At 37.9% G+C, this 22,094-nt stretch overlaps 1 protein-coding gene across 4 annotated transcripts in view; it reads left to right on the top strand.

The window, feature by feature from the left end:
• PDSS2 (decaprenyl diphosphate synthase subunit 2) overlaps positions 1 to 22,094 on the top strand; it is a 300,729-nt gene that overhangs the window by 103,674 nt on the left and 174,961 nt on the right. For 3 of the 4 annotated variants that reach the window (XM_050786748.1, XM_050786747.1, XM_050786750.1), the window contains exon 2: positions 12,567 to 12,701. The exons of the other annotated variant lie outside the window; for it this stretch is intronic. In XM_050786748.1, the coding sequence (XP_050642705.1) occupies positions 12,567 to 12,701 (135 nt within the window). The remainder of the gene's footprint in view (positions 1 to 12,566; positions 12,702 to 22,094) is intronic. 4 annotated transcript variants of the gene reach the window in all.

Here is a 22,094-nt window from a genome sequence, read left to right as displayed (position 1 = left end):
GAGCCTTGTTGAACATGCCTATAAAGGAGGAGCCTGCACACCTCTGCTGGTCGAACTCTATCAATACACCAGACCTATAAGCAAGAGAAGATTCAAGGAAATGTTCAGGAGAAAAATATTTTTAAAAATGTTTCACACTTTTTACCTATAAGGCACTTTTAAAACTCTAATTCTAATTTATTGTTCCTTTCTACTTTTCATATTTTAATTCTGCCGTAATCATTTTCTTTCCAGTTTGGGGGAACATGGCTTTAAAGATAGACACCTGAATTGGACCCCAGGTCTCTCACTTATTGGGTGTACATTAAATAATTTTAGGCAGGTTGAGTTGTTAATCACTAAACAAGTATTTATTAAATGTCCTGTTTACCAGCCACTGTTCTAAACACCAGAGATACAACTGTAGACAAATAAATATGCTATAACATGATTATTATATTCTAGTCAAGGAAGAAGAATAATCAAAATAAATGATGTGCTATAAATATGTAGTATATCAAATAATAGATATGGAAAAAATAAATTATTCCTATGAGCCTCAGTATCCTGATCAACAAAATGGGGATAACCACTACCTCACAGACAGTTGTCAGGTTAGATGAGATGGCACCTGAGAATGCTTGAGAATACCATGGTAAATGAGACAGTTGCCCCTGCAGCTTCCTGGCAATTTGGTAAATGAGAGATTTCTTCCTGCTAGGATAGAGGAAATATTATTGTTCTTAATTGGCTAGAATAACCTGTATGTAATTTATTCCAAGTACATATCTTTTCATTCACTAGGTGCCATTCTATTCATTAAGTGCCATGTAAGTGTAACTTTTAAAAATCAAATTATATTTTCCTATGGACATAAATAATTTGAGAGATGCGATTATTATAGTAATCCTCTTTGCTAGCTCTGTTGGTGGCCATTTTAAATATCTGTAAGGTCTTAATGTTAATTGGGTGGCACGTTTGTGATTATGAGAACTAATAGGTTCGAACTTAGGCAGCCAGTCATGGAATCTTTTCTCTGGTGGAAGTTTTTCTGTGGAAGATGAACACGTGAAATGCGTGTCCCGCCATCACTGTCACTTCCGATTTCCTCATGCCTTGGTTTCCTCTACCTTGAATTCAATGTTGATTCTGGAAAAGTAAATGAGATTTTCCTAAAATTTTGAATTTCTGAACCATCGTGTTGCAATAATATAGTTTTACATTTTGGGTGTTTTTCCATTCATTTTTAAACATATTTTTCCTACTAAAAATCTATGATGTATTTCACTTTGCTCTTCCTCCTCCCCTCTAATTTGCCCTTGAGGTATTATCTGTTACTCTATAAAGTATTTCATCATTTTCCCCCAACTTCCTGATTTTTACTGGCTTCGTCCATCTGCTGTTGTATTTTTTACATTTCGCTTTAGCCTCTTCATAATGTTATGAGTAATTGTCAATTGAATGATCATCTACCTTTATCTCTTTCAACTTGTTCAAGTACAAATATTCTAACTTTTGCACAATTGATGTGATTCCATTATCAGCTAATAGGACTGATACTCCATACACTAAATATTGATTACTTACATTGAAACATTCTTTTTGGTAAAAACATGCCTACATACTAGATGAGTAAAACCATAAAAAATTATAGACTTTTAAAGTGAGCAGTTCTCTTGCATTTGAATGGCAGATTCTATTGAAACTGGAACTGCAAGTTGAGGAAAGCACTGAGTGCTAAGGGAATACTCATTCATGTTCGGTTGATTTATTCTCTGCACAGACGGACTGTGGTAGTGGGAGGTGTAATTCACAGCACATTAGCTCTTAGCCAGTGTCACTGCTTGAGTGGTGGTGTGAGTCTTGTGTGCTATGTAGTGTAATGATGCCTGTATTCCTGCACTCAGTTTTTTTACCCCCTTGCTTCAACACTAAGTTGATTTTTAAAATGTGAACCAAAGGGGCCTAGATGTAAAAATTATTGTATGAGATCATTTTGAGAGTTTTCAGTGTGACTAAATATTACTTTTTAAATGGCCTTATTTTATTCCATTTCTATTTTTAAATCTTTAGTTATCATTTCAGTGGGGAAATCTTTGTTGTTGTTTTTCCAGTGGTATATTTAATTCCAGGGTGACTAGCCACATCTTGCCGCAAACGTGATTGTTCATGACATTTTATACTTCTTTTTAATTTCAGTTCTATTTCAGTATAGAACTGGTGGTCAGTAACCATTTCTGAAAAGCTCCTAGCTTGATTTCCTCTCTGCTCAACAACCCCTGCACCCTACCCCCATTCTACTTTCTCTTCTCTCTTCCTTCCTTTTCTTCCAGGCACCTGTCTTCTGCCACATGCTCATCAAGCCTAATTGCAGCTTTGGGAGGGCTTTGGTGAGGCAGTTCCTTGGCCCTGCTGTCCCTCGAGGATTTAATGCAGGTGGGATGCGTGTGTGGCCCTCGAGCCATGTTAATGACTGCCACAGCTCCTGGATTCTAAAGGCTGGTCACCTCAGGCTCTAAAGTTGTTTCAAGTCTGGGACAGTTTAGTCTTAGAATAGATATGGCAGTAATAATACATTTTGGGTCATTTTGTCCATGGAAATTAACCTTCTGCTAATTCTTCTGCTAATTTTATATAAAAATCTATGACATGCAGACTGTTTTTAGTCTCTCTAAAATTACAATGCTTTAAAAAAACAATTTTCATGAGTGTTAATTTTTTTCTTTTATAACTGAGTAATATTACTGTCATCAAATTGCTAACTATATTTATGATTTTAACATCATTTCATTGATACCATTTAAACTTTGACCCTGTGTCTAAATGTTAGAGAAATTAAAAGTGAAGTATTAATACCCAAAAGGGTTCCTATACCATAGAGCTCTGGAGTTCATTAAATGTCACTTAATTTTTTTTCTTCAAGTTAGAAACACAATATACTAAGTCATTTGTCTTCTTAGAATTCTGTTGTTTTTAAAATTTTTTTTTTTTTCTCCAATCTTAAAAAGAGATCTGTGCTCTTGTGTGCAACTTAAGAAATAGGTCACCCTTAATCAAGAAATTTGTTGGAAACACTTGTTACCATTTGGTAGTATTTTCTTCTTATCCTGTTTTTGTTTTCATTTTTAAACACTATTTCAAGCACACGGAAAAATGCAGGAATACTTTGTGTACTGAACACCTATACAATGACACCAGGTTTAAAATGTTAACCTTTTGCCGTATTTATTTCTAGTTTTTGTCTTTGGCCTCATTTATATGTATATATGTGTGCATATTTTGAAACATAATTGAGATCATATGATGTATACAATTTTGTATTCTTTTATTTAACATTTTTTAGTATTTTCCCATGTCATTAAATAAATGTTAATGTTTTGTTGCAACACTAAATTTGTGCTAGTGTGTGGACAGATTTTCTGCTTTTAAAAAGTGATGATTCTATTCTTGTTTATTTTTACATTATGTTTTCAGTTCTTTTAACTAATATATCATATACTGTAACTTAAAACACTTTTTCAAAAAAACTACAGTTGTCCCTTATTAGTGGGTCACAAATCAGTTTAGCAGGTTGCAGTCAGCATTTTAAAAAGGAATAGAAAAGATTAGAGTATTCCTTTAATTCTTTGGCAGAAACTGTGCATATTAGTCAATTCTTTTGTTTCAGTTGTCTGTATCTAAATTTAAATAACAAATTTAACTAGAGGTCACAGTCATAAGCATTAATAGGAATCTTATCAATCAACCTGCTTCATGTATGTTAGAATTTGACATCCATCTTTTGTGCTTACATTTTCTGAATAGACTTATTGGAACTGCATTTATGGAAAGTGGGGTAATAAAATAGTAAGGCTGGGTGTCGTGGCTCATACCTGTAATCCCAGCACTTTGGAAGGCCAAGGCAGGAGGATCACTTAAGCCCAGGAGTTTGAGACCAGCCTGGGCAACATTGCCATCTCCATTAAAAAAGAAAATAAATTTAAAAAAAAAAAAAATCGTACCACTCACTCTATATCTCTAGGTTTTAACATTGAAAGGGGTTCCTTGCCCTCAAGGTGATTCTTCCTACTCAGTTTTACTTTGGGGTATGTTGAACTTACTCAAGGATGATGGTCCCTTGGTGGTGGTGAAGTTGTTTCCTTAGTATTTGATTATAAATTTATGAAAAAATTATAATTTGGATTGCTGATAGAAGTTAGAATTTTGAACTCTTATTCATAAATCTCAAAATTTTTCTTTTATGCCCCAATTCTGTCTTTCCACCTCAACTCTCTGTCTGGAAATACCCTTATCTTCTGTTCAGAGTGAGGGTAGCTTTCTTTCACAGGCACTGATGCAGCAGTGAATTCAGTCAGTTCTCCTAAATGAAGAAACAAAACACATAAATATTTATATTAAATATATATTTAATACGTTGAGTTTTCTCTAAAACTTAAATAGACCCTTTGATATGGCATACTTTTTATATACAGTAATTTTTAAAATACAACATCAAAATAACAAATCTCAGCATGTTTTTTAGAATGTGTTGGGGCTTTTCTTGTGTGTGCCTGTCACTTTTAAAGAACTTAGTACAATTTAGGAAAAGGAACTCAAGAGGAAGAGGAACCATCAGTCAGAGCTGAATGGTTGGATGTGGCAAATTCATTGATAACAGGAGGAGAAATGAGGAAAGTTGAGAATAGTAGTAGGTCTGTTTTGGGGAGATGTGTAAGACGGAGAGTTGGCTGGCCTACTCCTTGAAGCTATTCATTGTCTCATCTTTAATTTTTTTTTAGAACTATTCTGTATCAGTTACTCTGCTGGGTGCAGGGCGTCCAAAGAGGACTGAGTGCCTTCAAGGGTCTCACAACCTTGCCGGGAAGTCCTGTGAACAAATAATTAAATACCAAGGCCTCAAAGCATAAGCAACTCTGTGCATTGCAGTCCAATTATGTTTAAATCTTGGCACCTCCGTTACTAATTGACTATTGTGAGTAGTAATTATTAAACTTTTTTGAGCCTCCATGCTAATTTTCCTCATTTGTAAAGGGATATTACTAGTTACCTTGCATGGTTTTTGTGAGAATTAGAGCATATGCATGTAAAACAGCAGATGCCTGGCATTATAGTATGTTATCGTTGTTGTTATATTGTTACCATTTTTATTACTCAGTATGTTAAGTGCCAAACTAGAGGTTTATAGTAAGTCCATAAAAGCCCATGGAAGAAGCTTACAACTACTGGCGCTGGTTTCTGTGCATTGTACTGTTGTAGTTCTCTGCCTCCATTGTGTATGTGTATACATACTTCATTATCCATGTCTGTGAGACCTTTTATTTGTTTGTAGATAGAATGTATTTCTTCATGTTGGTTACTTATCTCATTCCTTTAAGTGTAGGAATTCTCCAAGATTCCCATCCCTTCCCTTCTTTTCTTTTCCCTTCTTTTCTTTCTCTTTCCCCTAAAAACTCATCTATCAGTTCCTACTGCTTTAGCCATCACTTCTATGAAGATGCTTCCCAACTCTATAGGCACAGCATTTCCAGCTGCCTGCTGGGCATCTCCATCTGGAATTCCTTCTTGCATTCAAAGTTAACATGTCCAAAACTGAACTCATTCATTCCTCATTAGTTCTCCTTCTTCTTTCCAATCCCTACTAACGGTAGCATTATCACCTCCAGCAAACAGGTTGGAATCTTACATTCATCCCTTACCTTTCCTTTGCTTTCTGATCCCTCCCCAATGTCTTACTCATCCCATCAGTTGGCCACACTAGCCTTTTCCACCTCCATGCTATTGCCATCATTCAGCTTTTCTTCCCCATCACTATTGCCACTACCCTCATTTAGGCCCTCATTATCTCCCACCTGGACTACTGGAAGAGGCTTCTCCTAACTAATCTTCCTTCTCCTTTCCACTGTACGAAACATAGCGCCTGCCAGAGTAACAGGATTAGGCTCAGAGTAACAGTTTTAGTCTTTAGCTCTAATTACATTTCTCCCTTGCAGACAAACCACTTATGCCTCCAGATTTCCTGCAGAATTAAGTCCAGACTCTAAACCTGACTTTCAAGGCCCTTCACTCTCTAGGTTGTCTGTTTTCCTGGACTTGTTTTCCTTCACACATTGCCCAAATTGGTAGCCCCACAGCTCCTGAACTGGTTCTGTGTTCTTCCACCTTCTTGTCCCTGCTTATCTATTTCTTTCTCCTAAAATACCCTTCTTTCTATTCCCATGACTCCATTCCCATCCCCTCTCCTGCTTCTGTTCCCTACTTAGGGAAATTTGACCATCTTTCAGGCTCAATCTGAATGCTGCCTCTACTGTGAGGGACACCTCTAGCAACTAACTGTGCACTGATTTTTTTTCTTTGTTATCTGTTCCTTGTATTATTCAATTTAACCATGTTTTGAATCTACTATTATAGCTCTTTTCTTACAGCTCTCATTTCTTTGTATACCCTTCATATGTGTTGAAGTGGAATTTAAGAGGATAAATAGAAAAGTGCCATAGTGGTGATCTGAGGATCTGAGATACAGGATTGGATGAAGGAAGATAAATTTGTTAGTAGCTGTGGAAGGATATGATGCAGTACTGCAGTCAGCCATCTAAAGTACAGTGTGAGAAGACAGAGCTGACTTGCCCAAAGTTTTACCTCCAAAATCCTTATTTCCATGAAATTGTTTAGCTTTTAGAATGTTAGTGTTATTAGTGTTTACTCTTCATCTGTGATAGATCTAGAGAGGAACTTTAAAGGAGGCCAAGGTCTCCCGAACTAAAATTCACCTTACAAACATATTTAGAGTAATATTATTTAAAATTAGTGATATGCCTATATTAGCTAATTTTCCAGGACTATGTGGTATGCAACATCTTTTTGAGTTGAATCAAAATATTATTTTAGGTTTGGTACATCTCTAGTTTGTCCATCAAGCTACCTTCTTTTTTTTATTATTGACTATTACAAAAGCCTCCTAACTGGGTTCCTCATACTCCCTTGGTTTCCTCCTCTCTTGTCTACACAAGTCATTTTCTACACTGACGATAAATGATTTTGTTTCGTTTCGTTTTCTAAAATATCTGATTATGTCACTGGCTGCTTAATAAAATGCCGCAGCGCCTTTGCATTGCTCTTTGGATAAAGAGCAAACCTCTTATGGCCTGTTCATCCTGGGTGGTCTAGTTCCTGCCTGCCACCAGTTTCATTTCATACAATGCTCTCAGCCTTGCATATGCCCCTCCTTGTGCTGCAAATATACCTCCCTTACCTGTTTCCTTCCCACACCCCCTTTTCTTGCTTTGGGTATCAACTCAGTCATCACTTCCTCAAGGAAGACTGATTTTCCTGCAAAGTTATTTTCCTTATTCTAAGCTCTCATGGCACTCTTGCTCTTTTTCCCTTGTAGCATCTATTACCGGAGTAGTTTTACAGTTCCTCATGATTCGTTTATTATTACCGGTCTCTTCCATTAGACCGTAAGCTCTGCAAGCTCCACGCCTGGTTTTGCTCACCATTGCATCCAAGCCTAGCACAATATTTGATGCATAGAAGGTGTCCAGTCTTATTAATTGAGTGAATGAATGAATAAATGAATGATGTTTTTGTTCATTAGCTTAAAAAGCCCAATTCTGTAGAACTTTAATGATAAATATGATAAAATACCAAATATTGCTTTCATTTATGACACTTTAATGACAAGGCTTTTTCGATTTTTGTATATATTGTGGAGTATTAGATAATTAAATGTAGTAAAGTGAGGCTATATAGAATCACAGAGTAAGAAAACAACCTCAGATGTCACATATTCCAGGCTTCTCTCTAATATGTTATGTCAGAGTCTGTGCAGCTTCTTAGACATCTCTAGTAACAAGCAGCTCAGCATTACCAGAGGTTGCTCTGTTTTTATTTCTTTATTTTGCACCAAAATTGGCCTGCTATAGTTTCTGTCCATTAGCATCAGTCTCTAAAGTAATACTTACTGCCTGGCTCGGTGGTTCACCCCTGTAATCCCAGCACTTTGGGAGGCCAGGCTGGAAGATGACTTGAGGCCAAGAGTTCAAAAGTAGCCTGGTCAATACAGCAAGACCCTGTCTCTAAAAGAAAAAAAAAAATTAATACTTAGTAGATCTATCTCCTCTCCATAGGGAACCCTTTTAAAAAAACAGACAACTCTCCTGTGCCCGTCCAGATTTATTTCCCTCAGTTCTTCCTTTACGTACTGTGTTCCTGCCACATTGGCTCTAGAAACAACTGTGTCCTCCTCTCTTTCCTTCAGACCTCCACACATAACTGCTTCTCTCTTCAGAACACTTTCACCCCTGCCCCAGATCCCCTGGCTACTTCTGTCTCATCCTTTAGATCTTGTGGAAGTCTCTTTGACATCCCCTGAATTGTGTTAGTTGCTTCTTCTATGTGCTCCCACAGCCCTTATTCTTCCCCTAAAACAATTCGTGCCACATTTTATTGTGATTTTTAAATCCACACTGCTATCCACAAGAAGAGAGGCCACGTCTTAACAGTGCTCCTCATCATATTCTCCACTGTCTGTTTAGCACCAAGCCTGGCGTGTAGTGAGCATTCAGTACACTTTTGACTGAATAAGTTCGAGAACACCAACTTTACCGTGTTCTAAGCTGGCATTCATAGATGTGGTGGCATGTGATTTCACTATTTTCTGGTTATGCTATAGCTTGTCAGGGTCCCTTAAGAGAAGCACTGAGAAAAAATTAGTGTTCCAGATGAAATATGACCTGTGCTACTTTAAACATATTATCTCTGTAAGTTTAGAATTCCATGTTTTTTTGTTTGTTTTTGTTTTTTTGCTCAGAAGCAAGATTTTGTATTCTCTTTTGGTTATAAGCTAAATTTTGAGTGTAGGCATTATCCACTTATTTTAGTACTTTTTTTTAGGAATATTAATGAAGTGAATTTAAAGAAATGGTGTTTTGGAAATAGTTATTTAATTTACTCAAGCTGTTAGTCTGTCCTCCAGATTGTTAAACCACTGACTTATGTGAAAATTAATGGTCAGAAGGTGTGCTTTTCTGAATGTTCTCTTAATTTTTGTCACCCAGTTCACTACAGCTGCTTTTCCTGACCTTTTCAGTAATGCATTCTGAAAGGGGTGTTTCATTATTATCATTGAGATAAGGATAATAATGATTGGGGGGGTGGGAAGAATTCCTTAACTTTTGTTATTTGGGGAGGTAGAAAAGTAAATAACATAGGAGATTATATATGCTAGTAGAGTGGGGAAGACTTTTTGAGAGTTACAAGGAGAAAGAGAGTAGAAGAAAGAAAATGTAAGAGTTGAGAAAAAATAGATCACAAAAAAGTAACAAGGAAAGAGAATGTAATTTACTGATTACTTGATCACCGACCGTGTACTTCCACAGTGTTATGTACTTTGGCCTATGTTATCTCTTCCATACAATGACTATGAAAAGTAGACATCGTTACCTTCATTTTATACAAGAGGTCATAGCCTTAGAGTCACACACACGGCTAGTGAATAACAGAAGACTTTTTCAGACCTAGGCTTGTCAGGTTCTAAAGCCAACTGTTCTAATTTGATGTAGCAAATGGTTTTGTACAAAGGAAGCAGATGGAGCATCACTACATAGCATAATGTTTAAAAGTGTATGTAGACTCTAGAGCCTGTTGGCCTGGGATCAAATCCTGGCTCTCTCATGGTTCTGTCACCTACCAGGTATGGTACCTTAGACAAGTTACTTGATTTCTCTGTGTGCCTCATTCCCCATCTGTAAAATCAGGATAATTGTAGTACCCTCCTCTTAGAGTTGTGAATTAATTTAGTTAATATATAGTAAAACATGTAGAACAGTTCCTGACATATAGAAAGCAATATATAAAGCACAATATACGTGTTTGCTACTGCTATTATTATTATTAGTTTGTGTGTGTGTTGTATGTGAAAGGTCCTGTTTCTAAGAAGTTTGAAGATATTGTTAAAACTGTTGTCAGGGCTGTTAAATCTGTGTAATTTGGTCAGACTTGTCTCAAGGTTTGCCTCTTAGAGTTCTTGCTGTATCATATCCTTAATCCCTGACCAGGCCCAGCCCCGAAACACACACACACACACACACACACACACACACACACACACACACACCTCTTTCTCTTCCTTTTCTAGAATTGAAAGCCAATTCAGACATTCTCTTTATTATAAAAGAAAGGAAGAATAAAGATTCACTGTAGGTAATACATAAATAAGAATCTAGTGGCCTAAGTTAAAAGTTGTAATTCTAGCAAAAAAAAATTTTTAAAGCTCTTCTTTTACATTTTCGTGTTCCATAATAGGATGCCTCCCAACCTCCCTAAACTTCAGGTTCGTAGGATTTAAGCAAATTGTTACATGACAGTAAAGAGTTTGGGACATTTCTGATGATTATTTGTTTCTGTTGTGATGTAACTGTATTACTTTAACTTCCTTTTCCTAGGAAATTAGAATTTCTTTTAAAAAATCAGTTAAAACTCTTTTAACTTGCTGAAGATTGCCTACTTGGTTAAGGACAAAATATAAGCAGAGAAAGCTATAGCTGTTACTTTGCAGAGAACCTAATGATTTGTCTTATTTTGAAACTAATGAAAGGTAAAAGGGGGCCCTTTTAAAAATTTCTGTTGGGAGGCTGGAGGGGCAAAGATTTTCCTTTTTCTTTTCTTTTCTTTTTTTTTTTTGGAGACAGAGTCACCCAAACTGGGAGTGCAGTGGCTCAATCTCAATTTACTGCAACCTCCACCTCCTGGATTCAAATAATTCTCCTGCCTCAGCCCCCTGAGTAGCTGAGATTACAGGTGCCCGCCACCACGCCTGGCTAATTTTTGTATTTTTAGTAGAGATGGGGTTTTGCCATGTTGGCCGGGCTGGTCTCGAACCCCTGACCTCAGGTGATCCACCCCCCTCAGCCCCCCAGAGTGTTGGGATTACAAGCATGAGCCACCGTACCCAACCAAGATTTTTCTTAAGTAATGGACTAACTCATTATTTTTGGTTATGTTACCTTAATTAATTTAAATTGATTATTTGTTCAAAAACTCAACAAGGAAGCCTTGATCATTCAGTCAAATATTATAACACTAATTTTTAATATTTTCTACAACATTCAAGAACTGTACTTGTATATTATTTATGTATGCTGTAATCTATTTGATTAGTGTTCATGAGCATTGTTCTGAATATGACTTTACTGTAATATATTGCCCATAGTTTTCTAATTTTTTAAAATGATGCCATTTAGTTCTTGTATGGCAACCATTTGTAATACTTTAAAAAGAAAATGTATTCCTGGGAAGTATTTCTAGCCTCAGGTATAGCAGAAATTATAAATGTTCAGTCCTCATGGCAAATGATATGCCACATTCTAGGTTAAAGCCTTGTTGTTGCCTAGAATTATAATGCTTGTAAGTAATAAGAAATGGCAACATTTTTGCTGATGGCATTCACTTTCATTTACTTATCAAATAAATTTCTGAGTCTTTTGAATTTGGTTTAATCCTTTCATTCTCTGAGCTTCTTCTCTACCTGTGAAAACAAATCATTTTTTACTACTCCTGTTTACCACCACCATCACCAAATAGTATCACTTCATCCAAGCAATGTGATTTATATGTCATTTTCTGTCAACTGTCACAAACAGTTTAAAACTATGGGTTCTTCTTGTTACCAGAGCAAATGATTAAGATTGTGAGATAGGGTATAGACAGTGGGGAGACCCAGACAGAGGACAGAGCAAGCCTCAAATGTGAGATTGTCACTTTTTTTTTTTTTTTTTTAAACAGAGTCTCAATCCGTCTCCCCACCTGGAGTGCAGTGGCGCCATCATGGCTCACTGCAGCCTCAGCACCCCCCCAACTCTGGCCTCAAGTGATTCTCCCTCGTCAGCCTCCTGAATAGCTGAGATTACAGGCACATGCCACCACGCCCAGCTTATTTTTCTATTTTTTGTTGAGACGGGATTTCACCATCTTGTATGGGCTGATCTCAAGCTCCTAGACTCATCTGATCACCTTGGCCTCCCAAAGCACTGGGATTACAGACATGAGCCACTGCCACCAGAGAGATTGTCACTTTTAAAACTAGCCATGGGCTGGGCATGGTGGCTCATGCCTGTAATCCCAGCACTGTGGGAGGCTAAGGCCTCCCAAAGGATTGCTTGTGTCCAGGAGTTCAAGACCAGCCTGGGCAACATAGCAAGACTCTGACTCTGTTTTTTTTTAATTAGCTGAGCATTGTGGCACACGCCTATAGTTCCAGCTACTAGGGAGACTGAGGTGGGAGGATCGCTTAGGACCAGGAGGTCGAGGCTGTAGTGAGTTGAGATTGTGCCACTGCACTCAGCCTGGATGACAGAGCAAAATCCTGTCTCAAAAAATACAGCAACAACAACCACCCAGCCATAGATTTCTCTAGTTGTTTCCTGAACTCATGGCATCCTCACATTAATTTTCCTCCCTGACCCTGTTTCTTTTCAGTAAAGTCTCATTGTCCAGTTCTAGAAGTGTGGGCATCTTTGTAGCAGTTTTCTAAGTTATCTGATGATCTTGTGAGGGTGTATTAATGCTCTTCCTTCTTTACTTGTTGTCAGGGGGCTTGTACATGACAGCCGGAATAGCCTCCAGTTGAGGGGCTTGGTGGTGCTCCTTATCTCTAAAGCAGCTGGGCCCAGCAGCGTGAACACTTCATGTCAGAACTATGACATGGTCAGTGGGATCTACTCATGGTAAGAAGAATTTAGTCTTTTGACATTGCTCTCTACGTCGTGTTTTCTTTTACTGGACAGAGGTCAGTAAAAATCACCATTCTTTGTCATTCTCTGATTCAAAGATAGATTAAAATATAAGGTTAAAAATGGATTTTTATTGTTTGTAGTGAGTGATAGTCTTGGCCAACTCTACACATAACTCTGGTAAATTTCTTCACACATTTGTGTGAAATACTTTCATTTCTACCTTGGGCATTTAAAATTTTCTGTTCATCACTTCTCCCTCACGTTATGATGTATTATTGTGTCTCTGTGGAGACCTCTGTGCCACTTAGTTCAGGATTTATGATTTTTAAATCTACTCAAAATGATACCTTGTTGGCCAGGCACAGTGGCTCACACCTGTAATTCTAGCACTTTGGGAGGCCAAGGCTGATGGATCACTTGAGGCCAAGAGTTTGAGACCAGCCTGGACAACAGGTGAGACCTCATCTCTACAAAAAATTTAAAAATTAGCTAGTTGTGGTGGCATGTGCCTGTAGTCCCTGTTACTCAGGAGACTAAAGCAGGAGGATTGCTTGAGGCCAGGGAGGTTGAGCCTGCAGTAAGCCGTGATCGTGTCACTGCACTCCAGCCTGGGTAACAGCAAGACTCTATCTCAAAATAAAATAAGATAAAATAGTACCTCATTGTACAAAGATTGATGCTGCTATCATTTTAAGAGCTATAGTCTACTTTTTTACTGGTTATTGGAATAAAAAATTTTTACATCTCACGCATTTAGATTGAAAAACAAATTTGTAAATATGTATTACTCATTTTTTGCTGCGTATAAAATAAAATTTTCAGTTTTGTTTAAAAAAATCACTGGATATATTTTTAGTAACAGTATGTCAGCAATAATTTTATTTAATTCTAGCAATATGCTTGGCACTGTATTAAAAGCCTATATAGATGTAACAATCAACAGTTAGACTTTGGCATATGAAATTAAAACCACCCTAACAATATAGGTGATAAGGAAATTTTCCTCACAAAAAGAAGCATTTCTAGGAACTTTGACTTATGGCTAATTGACCTTGTTGATTTACTTTAAAAATAGATTTTTTAAAAAAATTTTATTTCTAGTGGTCTTGTCCGTAAATGTTTTCTGTTCCATAATATTTAGGGATTACTGTTGCTTGCCAGCCAGAAATTCAATGATCCTTCCTCATTAGCAACAAGCAAAAAGATTACTGTTGTGACTGCAAATGCCCATTCCTCCAACCAATATAATTTTTTGTAAACCTTTTACCATTCATTCATACAAATACCCTTCACTATAAGGGATATCTTGTGATCACGTATTCACTCTGAAATGGTTTATATTTGTTTAGTGCTTTTAGGTTACTAAGCATTTTTATGACAGCTATTCCATTTGGTTCTTATAATAATGCCATAGTAAGAGTTGTTAAGCTTATTTTACTCAAGAAAACAGATTCAAAAATTTTGAGGCTTTTTCTGGTGACCCAGCTTGTAATGAGGAGAGTTGAAGCTCTAACTGTAGTTCTCATCTTCCCTCCAAACCTCATTGTTGTTTTTTTTTTCTTGATTCCATTCTACCTTTCTAGTCTATTTCAAAATATGTATGTATTTCAGTTATAGATCAGACTAGCATTAAATTAGTATGTTTTTAAAAAGTCATCTTGTAAGCATATCTTTAACAACTTTTAAATGGAAAACTCTTTGTCACATCTTTAGTACATCTACATCCTTCCCCAAAACCTGCTTAAAATAGAGCTCAAAAGTTTACCTTAGAGGCCGGGCTTGGTGGCTCATGCCCATAATCCCAGCACTTTGGGAGGCTGAGGCAGATGGATAATGTGAGTCTAGGAGTTCAAGACCAGCCTGGGCAACATGGAGAAACCCCGTCTCTACAAAAAATATAAAAAATTAGCCAGACTACAGGCACATGGTGGCATTCAGGAAGCTGAGGTGGAAGGATCCCTTGAGCCTTGGAGGCAGAGGTTGCAGTGAGCTAAGATCGCACCATTGCACTCCAGCCTGAGCAACAGAATGAGACCCTGTCTCAAAAAAAAAAAAAAAAAGTTTACCTTATAAATTTTGTAGAAAACTCTTGGCTAAGTTTAGTTGAGATAACTAGAGAAAATATATAAAAATTTAGAATGAGTACTAATTACCTGTTAGTCCCTGGAAAGCAAATGGACCTCACATTGCCTTATATCCCATGTATCTCTGTTTTTGTTTAGGAATTCCATTGATTTTCAGACTGCTGACTTTGACCCTTTCTTATTAGTCATCTGCTTGTACATTTGGATAGCTACACATATAGATAGTGAGCACCTACTATTTTTTTAATCTCTAATCCTAAAATAATCCTTGCAAAATACTACTTGGTACATAGTAAATATTCAATAAATATTTGTTACATAAGTAAATTATTCCCATTTTACAGAAGAGATTACTAATACTCAGGTTAAGACTTACCTGAAATATTTTAGCTAGAAAGTGATACAGTTGGGATTGAAATCCCATTTTTATCTCAAAGTGTGTATACTCTTTCTACTCAGCAGGAACTATTAATCTGTATGCACATGGTGCACTGTGATCCAACCTTGTGTTTCTAAGTTCTTATCTAGCCTTTAGGAAACAATTTCATTGCTTTTGGTCCTTCACATAACATGTTGGTAGATGGTCATTGTAATCCAACCAAGTTGACTAAAAGAAATTTGGAAAAGAGTAGGGGTACACTGTGAACATGAAACCTTTCCAAATAACATAAATGGGCTTTATACTCAAGTGTATAAAATCCACAATTACATTTAGGGAATAATCCTGGCATGTAAACCCAGGCTATTTTCTGTAATCAAACTTCATTTAGTAAGTCATTGGGGTGTTTGGGTGTTTTACACACTTGTTAATGTGAAAAAGTAATTTGGTATAGTACTATGAGAAACCATGAATTTGTTTCTCTACCCCTGAAGTCATTTGTTTAGCTCTTGCTTCCTTAATTGTTCAAGTGTAACTTTTGCTGGAGGCTTGTATCTATAATGCCACAGTGAATTATTTAACATTTGAGGGAAGTACTGATTTGAGAGCTTTTTAATTCACCTCCAAACTACTGGGATTTACCTTGTTGGTATTTTTTCTCTCATAAACTTGACTTTGATGTCAGACAATGGGACCTGAGTAAATTGCCTGAAGGACCAAATGGGAGGTAGGTGATCTCTTTTGTTTGGCCTAAGGATATAATTGGTGCTGTGGATGTCTAGTGAACTAATAACAGCCAGGAGAGGCAGAATTGAGACTGAAATGTAATAACTACATTTTGAAAATCGGGCAGGAAAGCCACATTTATAAAAATGTACCATAAACGTTCACCATAGCCTTTGCCAACAAGACTGTGAGCTTTATTTAGGCTTATTCCACTAACCTTGACTTTTTAAAAATTGGTTGCAAAGCCAGTCAAAAAAGTATTACTAAATTTACAATTATCCCTAGCCACAATCAAGAAAATGTTTACAACTTCCCATTCTATTAGTAATAACATTTTTATTTTGTGTACAAAAGATAGTTTATTACAATATATAATGTATAATATTAAAAAGTATAGATTTTTCTCATGATTATTAAGTTTACAGAAATTCACGTGAATATTTTGGCTGATAGTTCTGCTTGCTTGGTTGTTTTATCAAGAACTAACTCAATCTTCTCTTCTAACTAGTAGTTAAAAGCAGGCCACAGACTGAACGTATTTGCACTCTACTTTCATTTCCTGAAGTTTCCCAGACCTTCTTAACTGGTAGAAGAGACTGAAACAAGTATGCCAAACGCATTTTCTTTTCTTCTCGAGTACCCGGCTGGACTACACTTCTCAGCTTCCCAAGCAAGTGACTGGCCATGTGACTGAGATCTAGCCAATAGAGTAGGAGTAGAAGTGATAGTTACTATTTCCTGGCCATAAAAATGTTGCATTTGTAATACTCCGTAAGCAGATGATCTGGGAAGTGAGCCATTCAAGATGCAAGTTGCCTATGTCCCTGAATCACTCTTGAAGGAAAGTCACCTGCCCATCAGGAACATGCATACAGACTAGATGTATGAGAAGAAAAACTGATTTGTTAAGCCACTTAAATTTTAGGGTTTCTCTGTTAACAACAGCAAATGTTACCTTTTTCCTTTTTTTTTTTTTTTTGAGACAGAGTCTCGCTCTATCACCCAGGCTGGAGTGAAGTGACGCAGTCTTGGCTCACTGAAGCCACTGCCTCCCAGGTTCAAGCAGTTCTCCTGCCTCAGCCTCCCAGGTAGCTGGGATTACAGGTGCCCGCCACTGTACCCAGCTTCTATACCCCACATCTTTGTGGGGTATAGAAGTACCTAGCAGGGCCCAGAACAGTACCAACATTGTAATTAATAGGCACTCAGTACGTAACTGTTACATGATTGTATGAATTTATGGAAAAGAGACTAGCTTTATTATGTATGCAGGTATTATGGATTGAATTTTATCCTCCCAAAATTCATGTGTTGAAGTCCTAACACCCTAGTACCTCACAACGTGACCTTATTAGGAGAAAGGATCTTTATAGAGCTAATCAAGTCAAAATGAGGTAATTAGAATGGGCCCTAACTCAATATAACTGGCATCCTTATAAAAAGGGGAAGTTTGGACACAGATATTCATATACAGGGAGAATGCCCTGTGAACTGAAGGCAGCCATCTACAGGCCAGCCTCACAGTCCTAGAAACTCATATATGAGAAGTAGGGAATAAAGATGAGGTGGAAAGGAAAGGTTGAAGTCAGACTGTGAAGGGCCTGAGGAATTAGGGCGATATCCTGGAGAAATTGTGGGGAGTTCAAGAGACAGCAGAGTGGACTTGGAATCTGGAAGCTGACTGCCCCACCTAGTAGCCACGCCTCAGTGGGTACTTCACAGAATGTTTTCAGAATTAAACAAGTGAGTAGAATAATGCATGGCATAGTAAGCATTCTGTAAGTGTTTGCTCTTATTCTTAGCTATTATCACAAAGGTGTTTACGCAAAAGGGGTCACGTTACTGTATCTGTGCTATGGAACATAATTAGCTGATGCTTAGAAGGTGACCCTGAGAGGTGAGGTCCAAGATAAGAGAGTCAGCCAGGGAATTATTGAAGTAGTCTAGGCAAAAACTGAGAGGGAAAGCAGAGACTTGGAGAGGCAATGGAGCTGTTGCCCATAGCAAGCAGTTAAAAATTGGCTGAACCAGACTTGAACCCATTGGGTCCTTTGATTTCGTGCCTTTTTCTTGTCAGCATTTACCAATTTCTCTTCCAGAGCTAAAGTTATAACTAGATGTTCAGTGAGACAAAGGGTTCTGGGATCAAATAAGTGTGGGCATGCCAGGTTAAACAGAGTTAGAAAGATTCCTTCATTTAAGAATTCTCAGGAGTTAGGTACAGATTTATGTATCATGACTCTGACATGTTGTTTCCCAGTCATTTGACTACAGAACCCATTGGCCCCTGTCAGTAGTAGTACACCTTGTGGAAAGCTGCAAAAGTTGGGTAAATGTTTCTCTATATCAGCATGCCTAACTTTGAATCCTAATGAGAACTCTGTGAGGCAGAAATAACAGTTTCAGGCTGGGCATGGTGGCTCACGCCTGTAAACCCAGCGCTTTGGGAGGCTGAGGTGGGCGGATCATTTGAGGTCGGGAGTTCGAGACCAGCCTGGCCAACATGGTGAAACCCCATCTCTACTAAAATAAAAAAGAAAAGAAAAGAAATAACCATTTCACCAGTGAGAAAACTGAGACTCAAAAAGGTGAAGTAACTTTCGAAGGTCCCATATTAAGTAGTCAAGTAGGGGAAGAAATATATATATTGGTTATAAATTGTCTGAGTTCAAATTCTTGTTTCATCACTTACTAGCTGTGTGACCCCAGACAAGTTAGATAACCTCTCTGTGCCTCATATGTCTATCAGGTGGATTAAATAAGTTAATACATCGAGAACCCTTAGAACAGTGCCTCATACATAGAATATGCTTCACAAATGTGGTTTCTTATTGCCATTCCAGACCCCAGTCATGCTGCTTCATGGCCTTTATTAGATTTCCCACTCCTTCAGAGTAGGCACTTAGCTTTGTATACCTTTATAGCTCACCAATGCCTTGAACATAGTATTCATTTAAATCTCTATCTGGATGACTGGATCTTCTGTATAACATAAGTGTTTTAGACTGAAACAAACATTTGAAACACATGTTTTACAGTGTAAGTCTTACAGAGTAGTTTAACATGGACCGTGACTTAAAAGGATGGCAGTTTATTATGTCCTTCGCAACCTGTAGTTCAGGATGTGAGCTATAATCAGACTCTAAAGCACTCTTCATGAAACAATCTTAATTTTTAAGCTAGTTATTATGTGAAGCAATATAATATATTTAAAGAAGGAAAAGAAAAGTATTGGTCAGGTGCCATGGCTCATGCCTGTAATCCCAGCACTTTGGGAGGCTGAGGTGGGTGGACCACAAGGTCAGGAGTTCAAGACCAGCCTGGCCAAGATTGTGAAACCCCGTCTCTACTAAAAATACAAAAAAATTAGCCAGGCATGGTGGTGGGCACCTGTAATCCCTGCTACTCAGGAGGTTCAGGCAGAGAATTGCTTGAACCTGGGAGGCGGAGGTTGCAGTGAGCCAGGTTCGCACCGCTGCCCCCCGGCCTGGGCGACAGAGCGAGACTCCATTTCAAAAAAAAAAAAAAAAGAAAAGTGTTAGTGGAATAGCACACACACACACAAAAATACCAAAATATAACACAACATTTAAAAGGTGTTGCAGAATGTCCAGGGAAATTTTTTTTTTTTTTTTTTTTTTTTTTTGAGACGGAGTCTCACTTTGTCGCCAGGCTGGAGTGCAGTGATGCAATCTTGGCTCACTGCAACCTCTGCCTGTCGAGTTCAAGTGATTTTCCTGCCTCAGCCTTCCGAGTAGCTGGGACTACAGGCATGTGCTACCATATCCAGCTAATTTTTTTGTATTTTTAGCAGAGACTGGGTTTCACTACGTTGGCCAGGATGGTCTCAATCTCTTGACCTCGTGATCCACTAGCCTCAGCCTCCCAAAGTGCTAGAATTACAGGCGTGAGCTACTGCCCCCGGCCCTGTTCAGGGAAATTTTTTAAGTCTCATCAAAAGTTTATTTTATTTTCCCTTCATATTTCAACCGATTCCTTTTTTTACTACACTTTCTTTACCCACCTCTGTTATCTGCAGCTTCCATTGTGGTATCTGTAAGTCTTGAAGTTTTACTGATGGGTTTTAGACTCTCCTGAGTTTGTGTTACCCTTAACTCCATTTCCGCTAAGCAGGAGAGGGCAGAGAATATGCTGCTGGTGGGGACCAGTGCAGTGATGATGTTCCCACTGCATCGGAATTGCAGAATAGGGACCCACTGGACCGCATCCAACCACGAGACACACCTGCCAATCTGAGGAAAAAACACTAAATTGAATTAAAGATCTGCAGTGTCCTGGGACACACTTATTCATTTATAGAAGTGTTGCCACCTTCTTTTTACCAACCTTGCTCTGTCTCTAATCTGTTTACTAGAGATCAATTCAGGTATAAGTAGAATATGCAAGAATGAAAAAACATTAAATGAGTAATTGAATGAGAAGTAAAGTGATCGTTGGCATTTCTTCCTTTTAGATGCTCTATTTGCCAGGGTACATAATAGATACTGACAGATTTTAAAGCATACCAATTCTATTTGTAAAACAGCCACTTTTTTTTTTTTTTTTTTTTTTTGGAGACAGAGCCCTGCTCTCTCTCCCAGAATGTAGTACAGTGACATGATCTCGGCTCACTGCAACCTCCACCTCCCAGGTTCAAACGATTCTCCTGCCTCAGCCTCCTGAGTAGCTGGGATTACAGGTGTACACCACCACGCCTGGCTAATTTTTCTATTTTTAGTAGAGACACTCGGGTTTCACCATGTTGGCCAGGCTGGTCTTGAACTCCTGGCCTCAAGTGATCTGCCCTCCTTGGCCTCCCAAAGTGCTGGGATTACAGGCGTGAGCCACTGTGCCCAGCCAAAACAACTACTTTTATCTTATTACCTATGTGACTTCTGGGGTGGCAGGTGAGTTGGCGAATAAGAAGAAAATCATAACCAACCATTTTCTGTATTTATTTGTAATGCTGATAAGAGAAGACTGTATCCTCTATGTGCTTTTAAACATAGCTTAGATGATTGGGCCGGGTGCAGTAGCTTATGTGTGTAATCCCAATACTTTGGGAGGCCAAGATGGGTGTATCACTTGAGGTCAGGAGTTTGAGACCAGCCTGGCCAACATGGCAAAACCCCGTCTCTACTAAAAATACAAAAAAAAAACCCAATTTACCCAGGCGTGGTGGTACATGCCTGTAAGTCCCAGCTACTCGGGAGGCTGAGGCAGGAGAATGTCTTCAACCCAGGAGACAGAAGTTGCAATGAGCCAAGATTGTGCCACTGTACTCCAACCTGGGCGACAGAGCAAGACTCTGTCTCAAAAAAAAAAGAAAAACAGAAAAAACCATGGTTCAGATAATTGTATTTTATCCTTATTACCCCAGCATTCAGCATATTTCTAGCATATAGATAGCAATGACTGTTTGATCATGGCTGAATTATTGTCACTAGTAGCGGTAGTATTTGTCTTAGAGCAGGGAGGGCTTTATGAAAAAGTTCCAAAACTCATACACTATAAACAAAAAGATTAATATATTTGCATTAAAAAAAACTCTTCAGTGGAAAAAATTCCCATGAAGTCAAAAGACAAAGCCCATATTACAAAAATATTTACAACATACATGACCAAAAGCCAAGTTGTAACCTACAAATCAGTTGAAAATCTTATAAATCAGGAAGAAGAAGAAAATTATAACACAAATATGGACAAAAGACATGAACAGGCAGTTAGCTTAGAAACCCCATCCTGTAATTAGAATGAGGGCTTTGGAGTCCCTGGGCTGACCTGAACTTTCTTCCTTTGGCCTCTTTGACCAGATGAAATATCCTGTGAAAATGCATAAACTATAAATAAAAATAATAAACTATTAAAAAATTATTTTTGTTAAAAAAAGCAGGAATGAAGTAAACTGCTATGTTTAGATTAGCTTTAGCTTTTTAAAATTTGCCATCTGTTCAAATGGACACCATCAATTTCTTGGCATTTGTGCTAATTCTTCACTCTATGCGGTATATTCAATTGATTAAGGTTAAATTAATGATATGCAGGTAGTCCCTGGCTTACCATGGTGCAACTTAAAATTTTCCAACTTTTAATGGGTTTATCAGGATATAACCCCATTGTAAGTCAAGAAGCACCTGTACGTACTGAGGTAATTATTGGGCGTCAAGAACTTATCACAAAAAGCATCATAAACAT

The sequence above is a fragment of the Macaca thibetana genome, chromosome 4 (genome assembly GCF_024542745.1).
Source record: "Macaca thibetana thibetana isolate TM-01 chromosome 4, ASM2454274v1, whole genome shotgun sequence".
In the NCBI taxonomy this organism is placed as follows: Eukaryota; Metazoa; Chordata; class Mammalia; order Primates; family Cercopithecidae; genus Macaca; species Macaca thibetana.
This window is presented reverse-complemented; position numbering and strand designations above follow the sequence as displayed.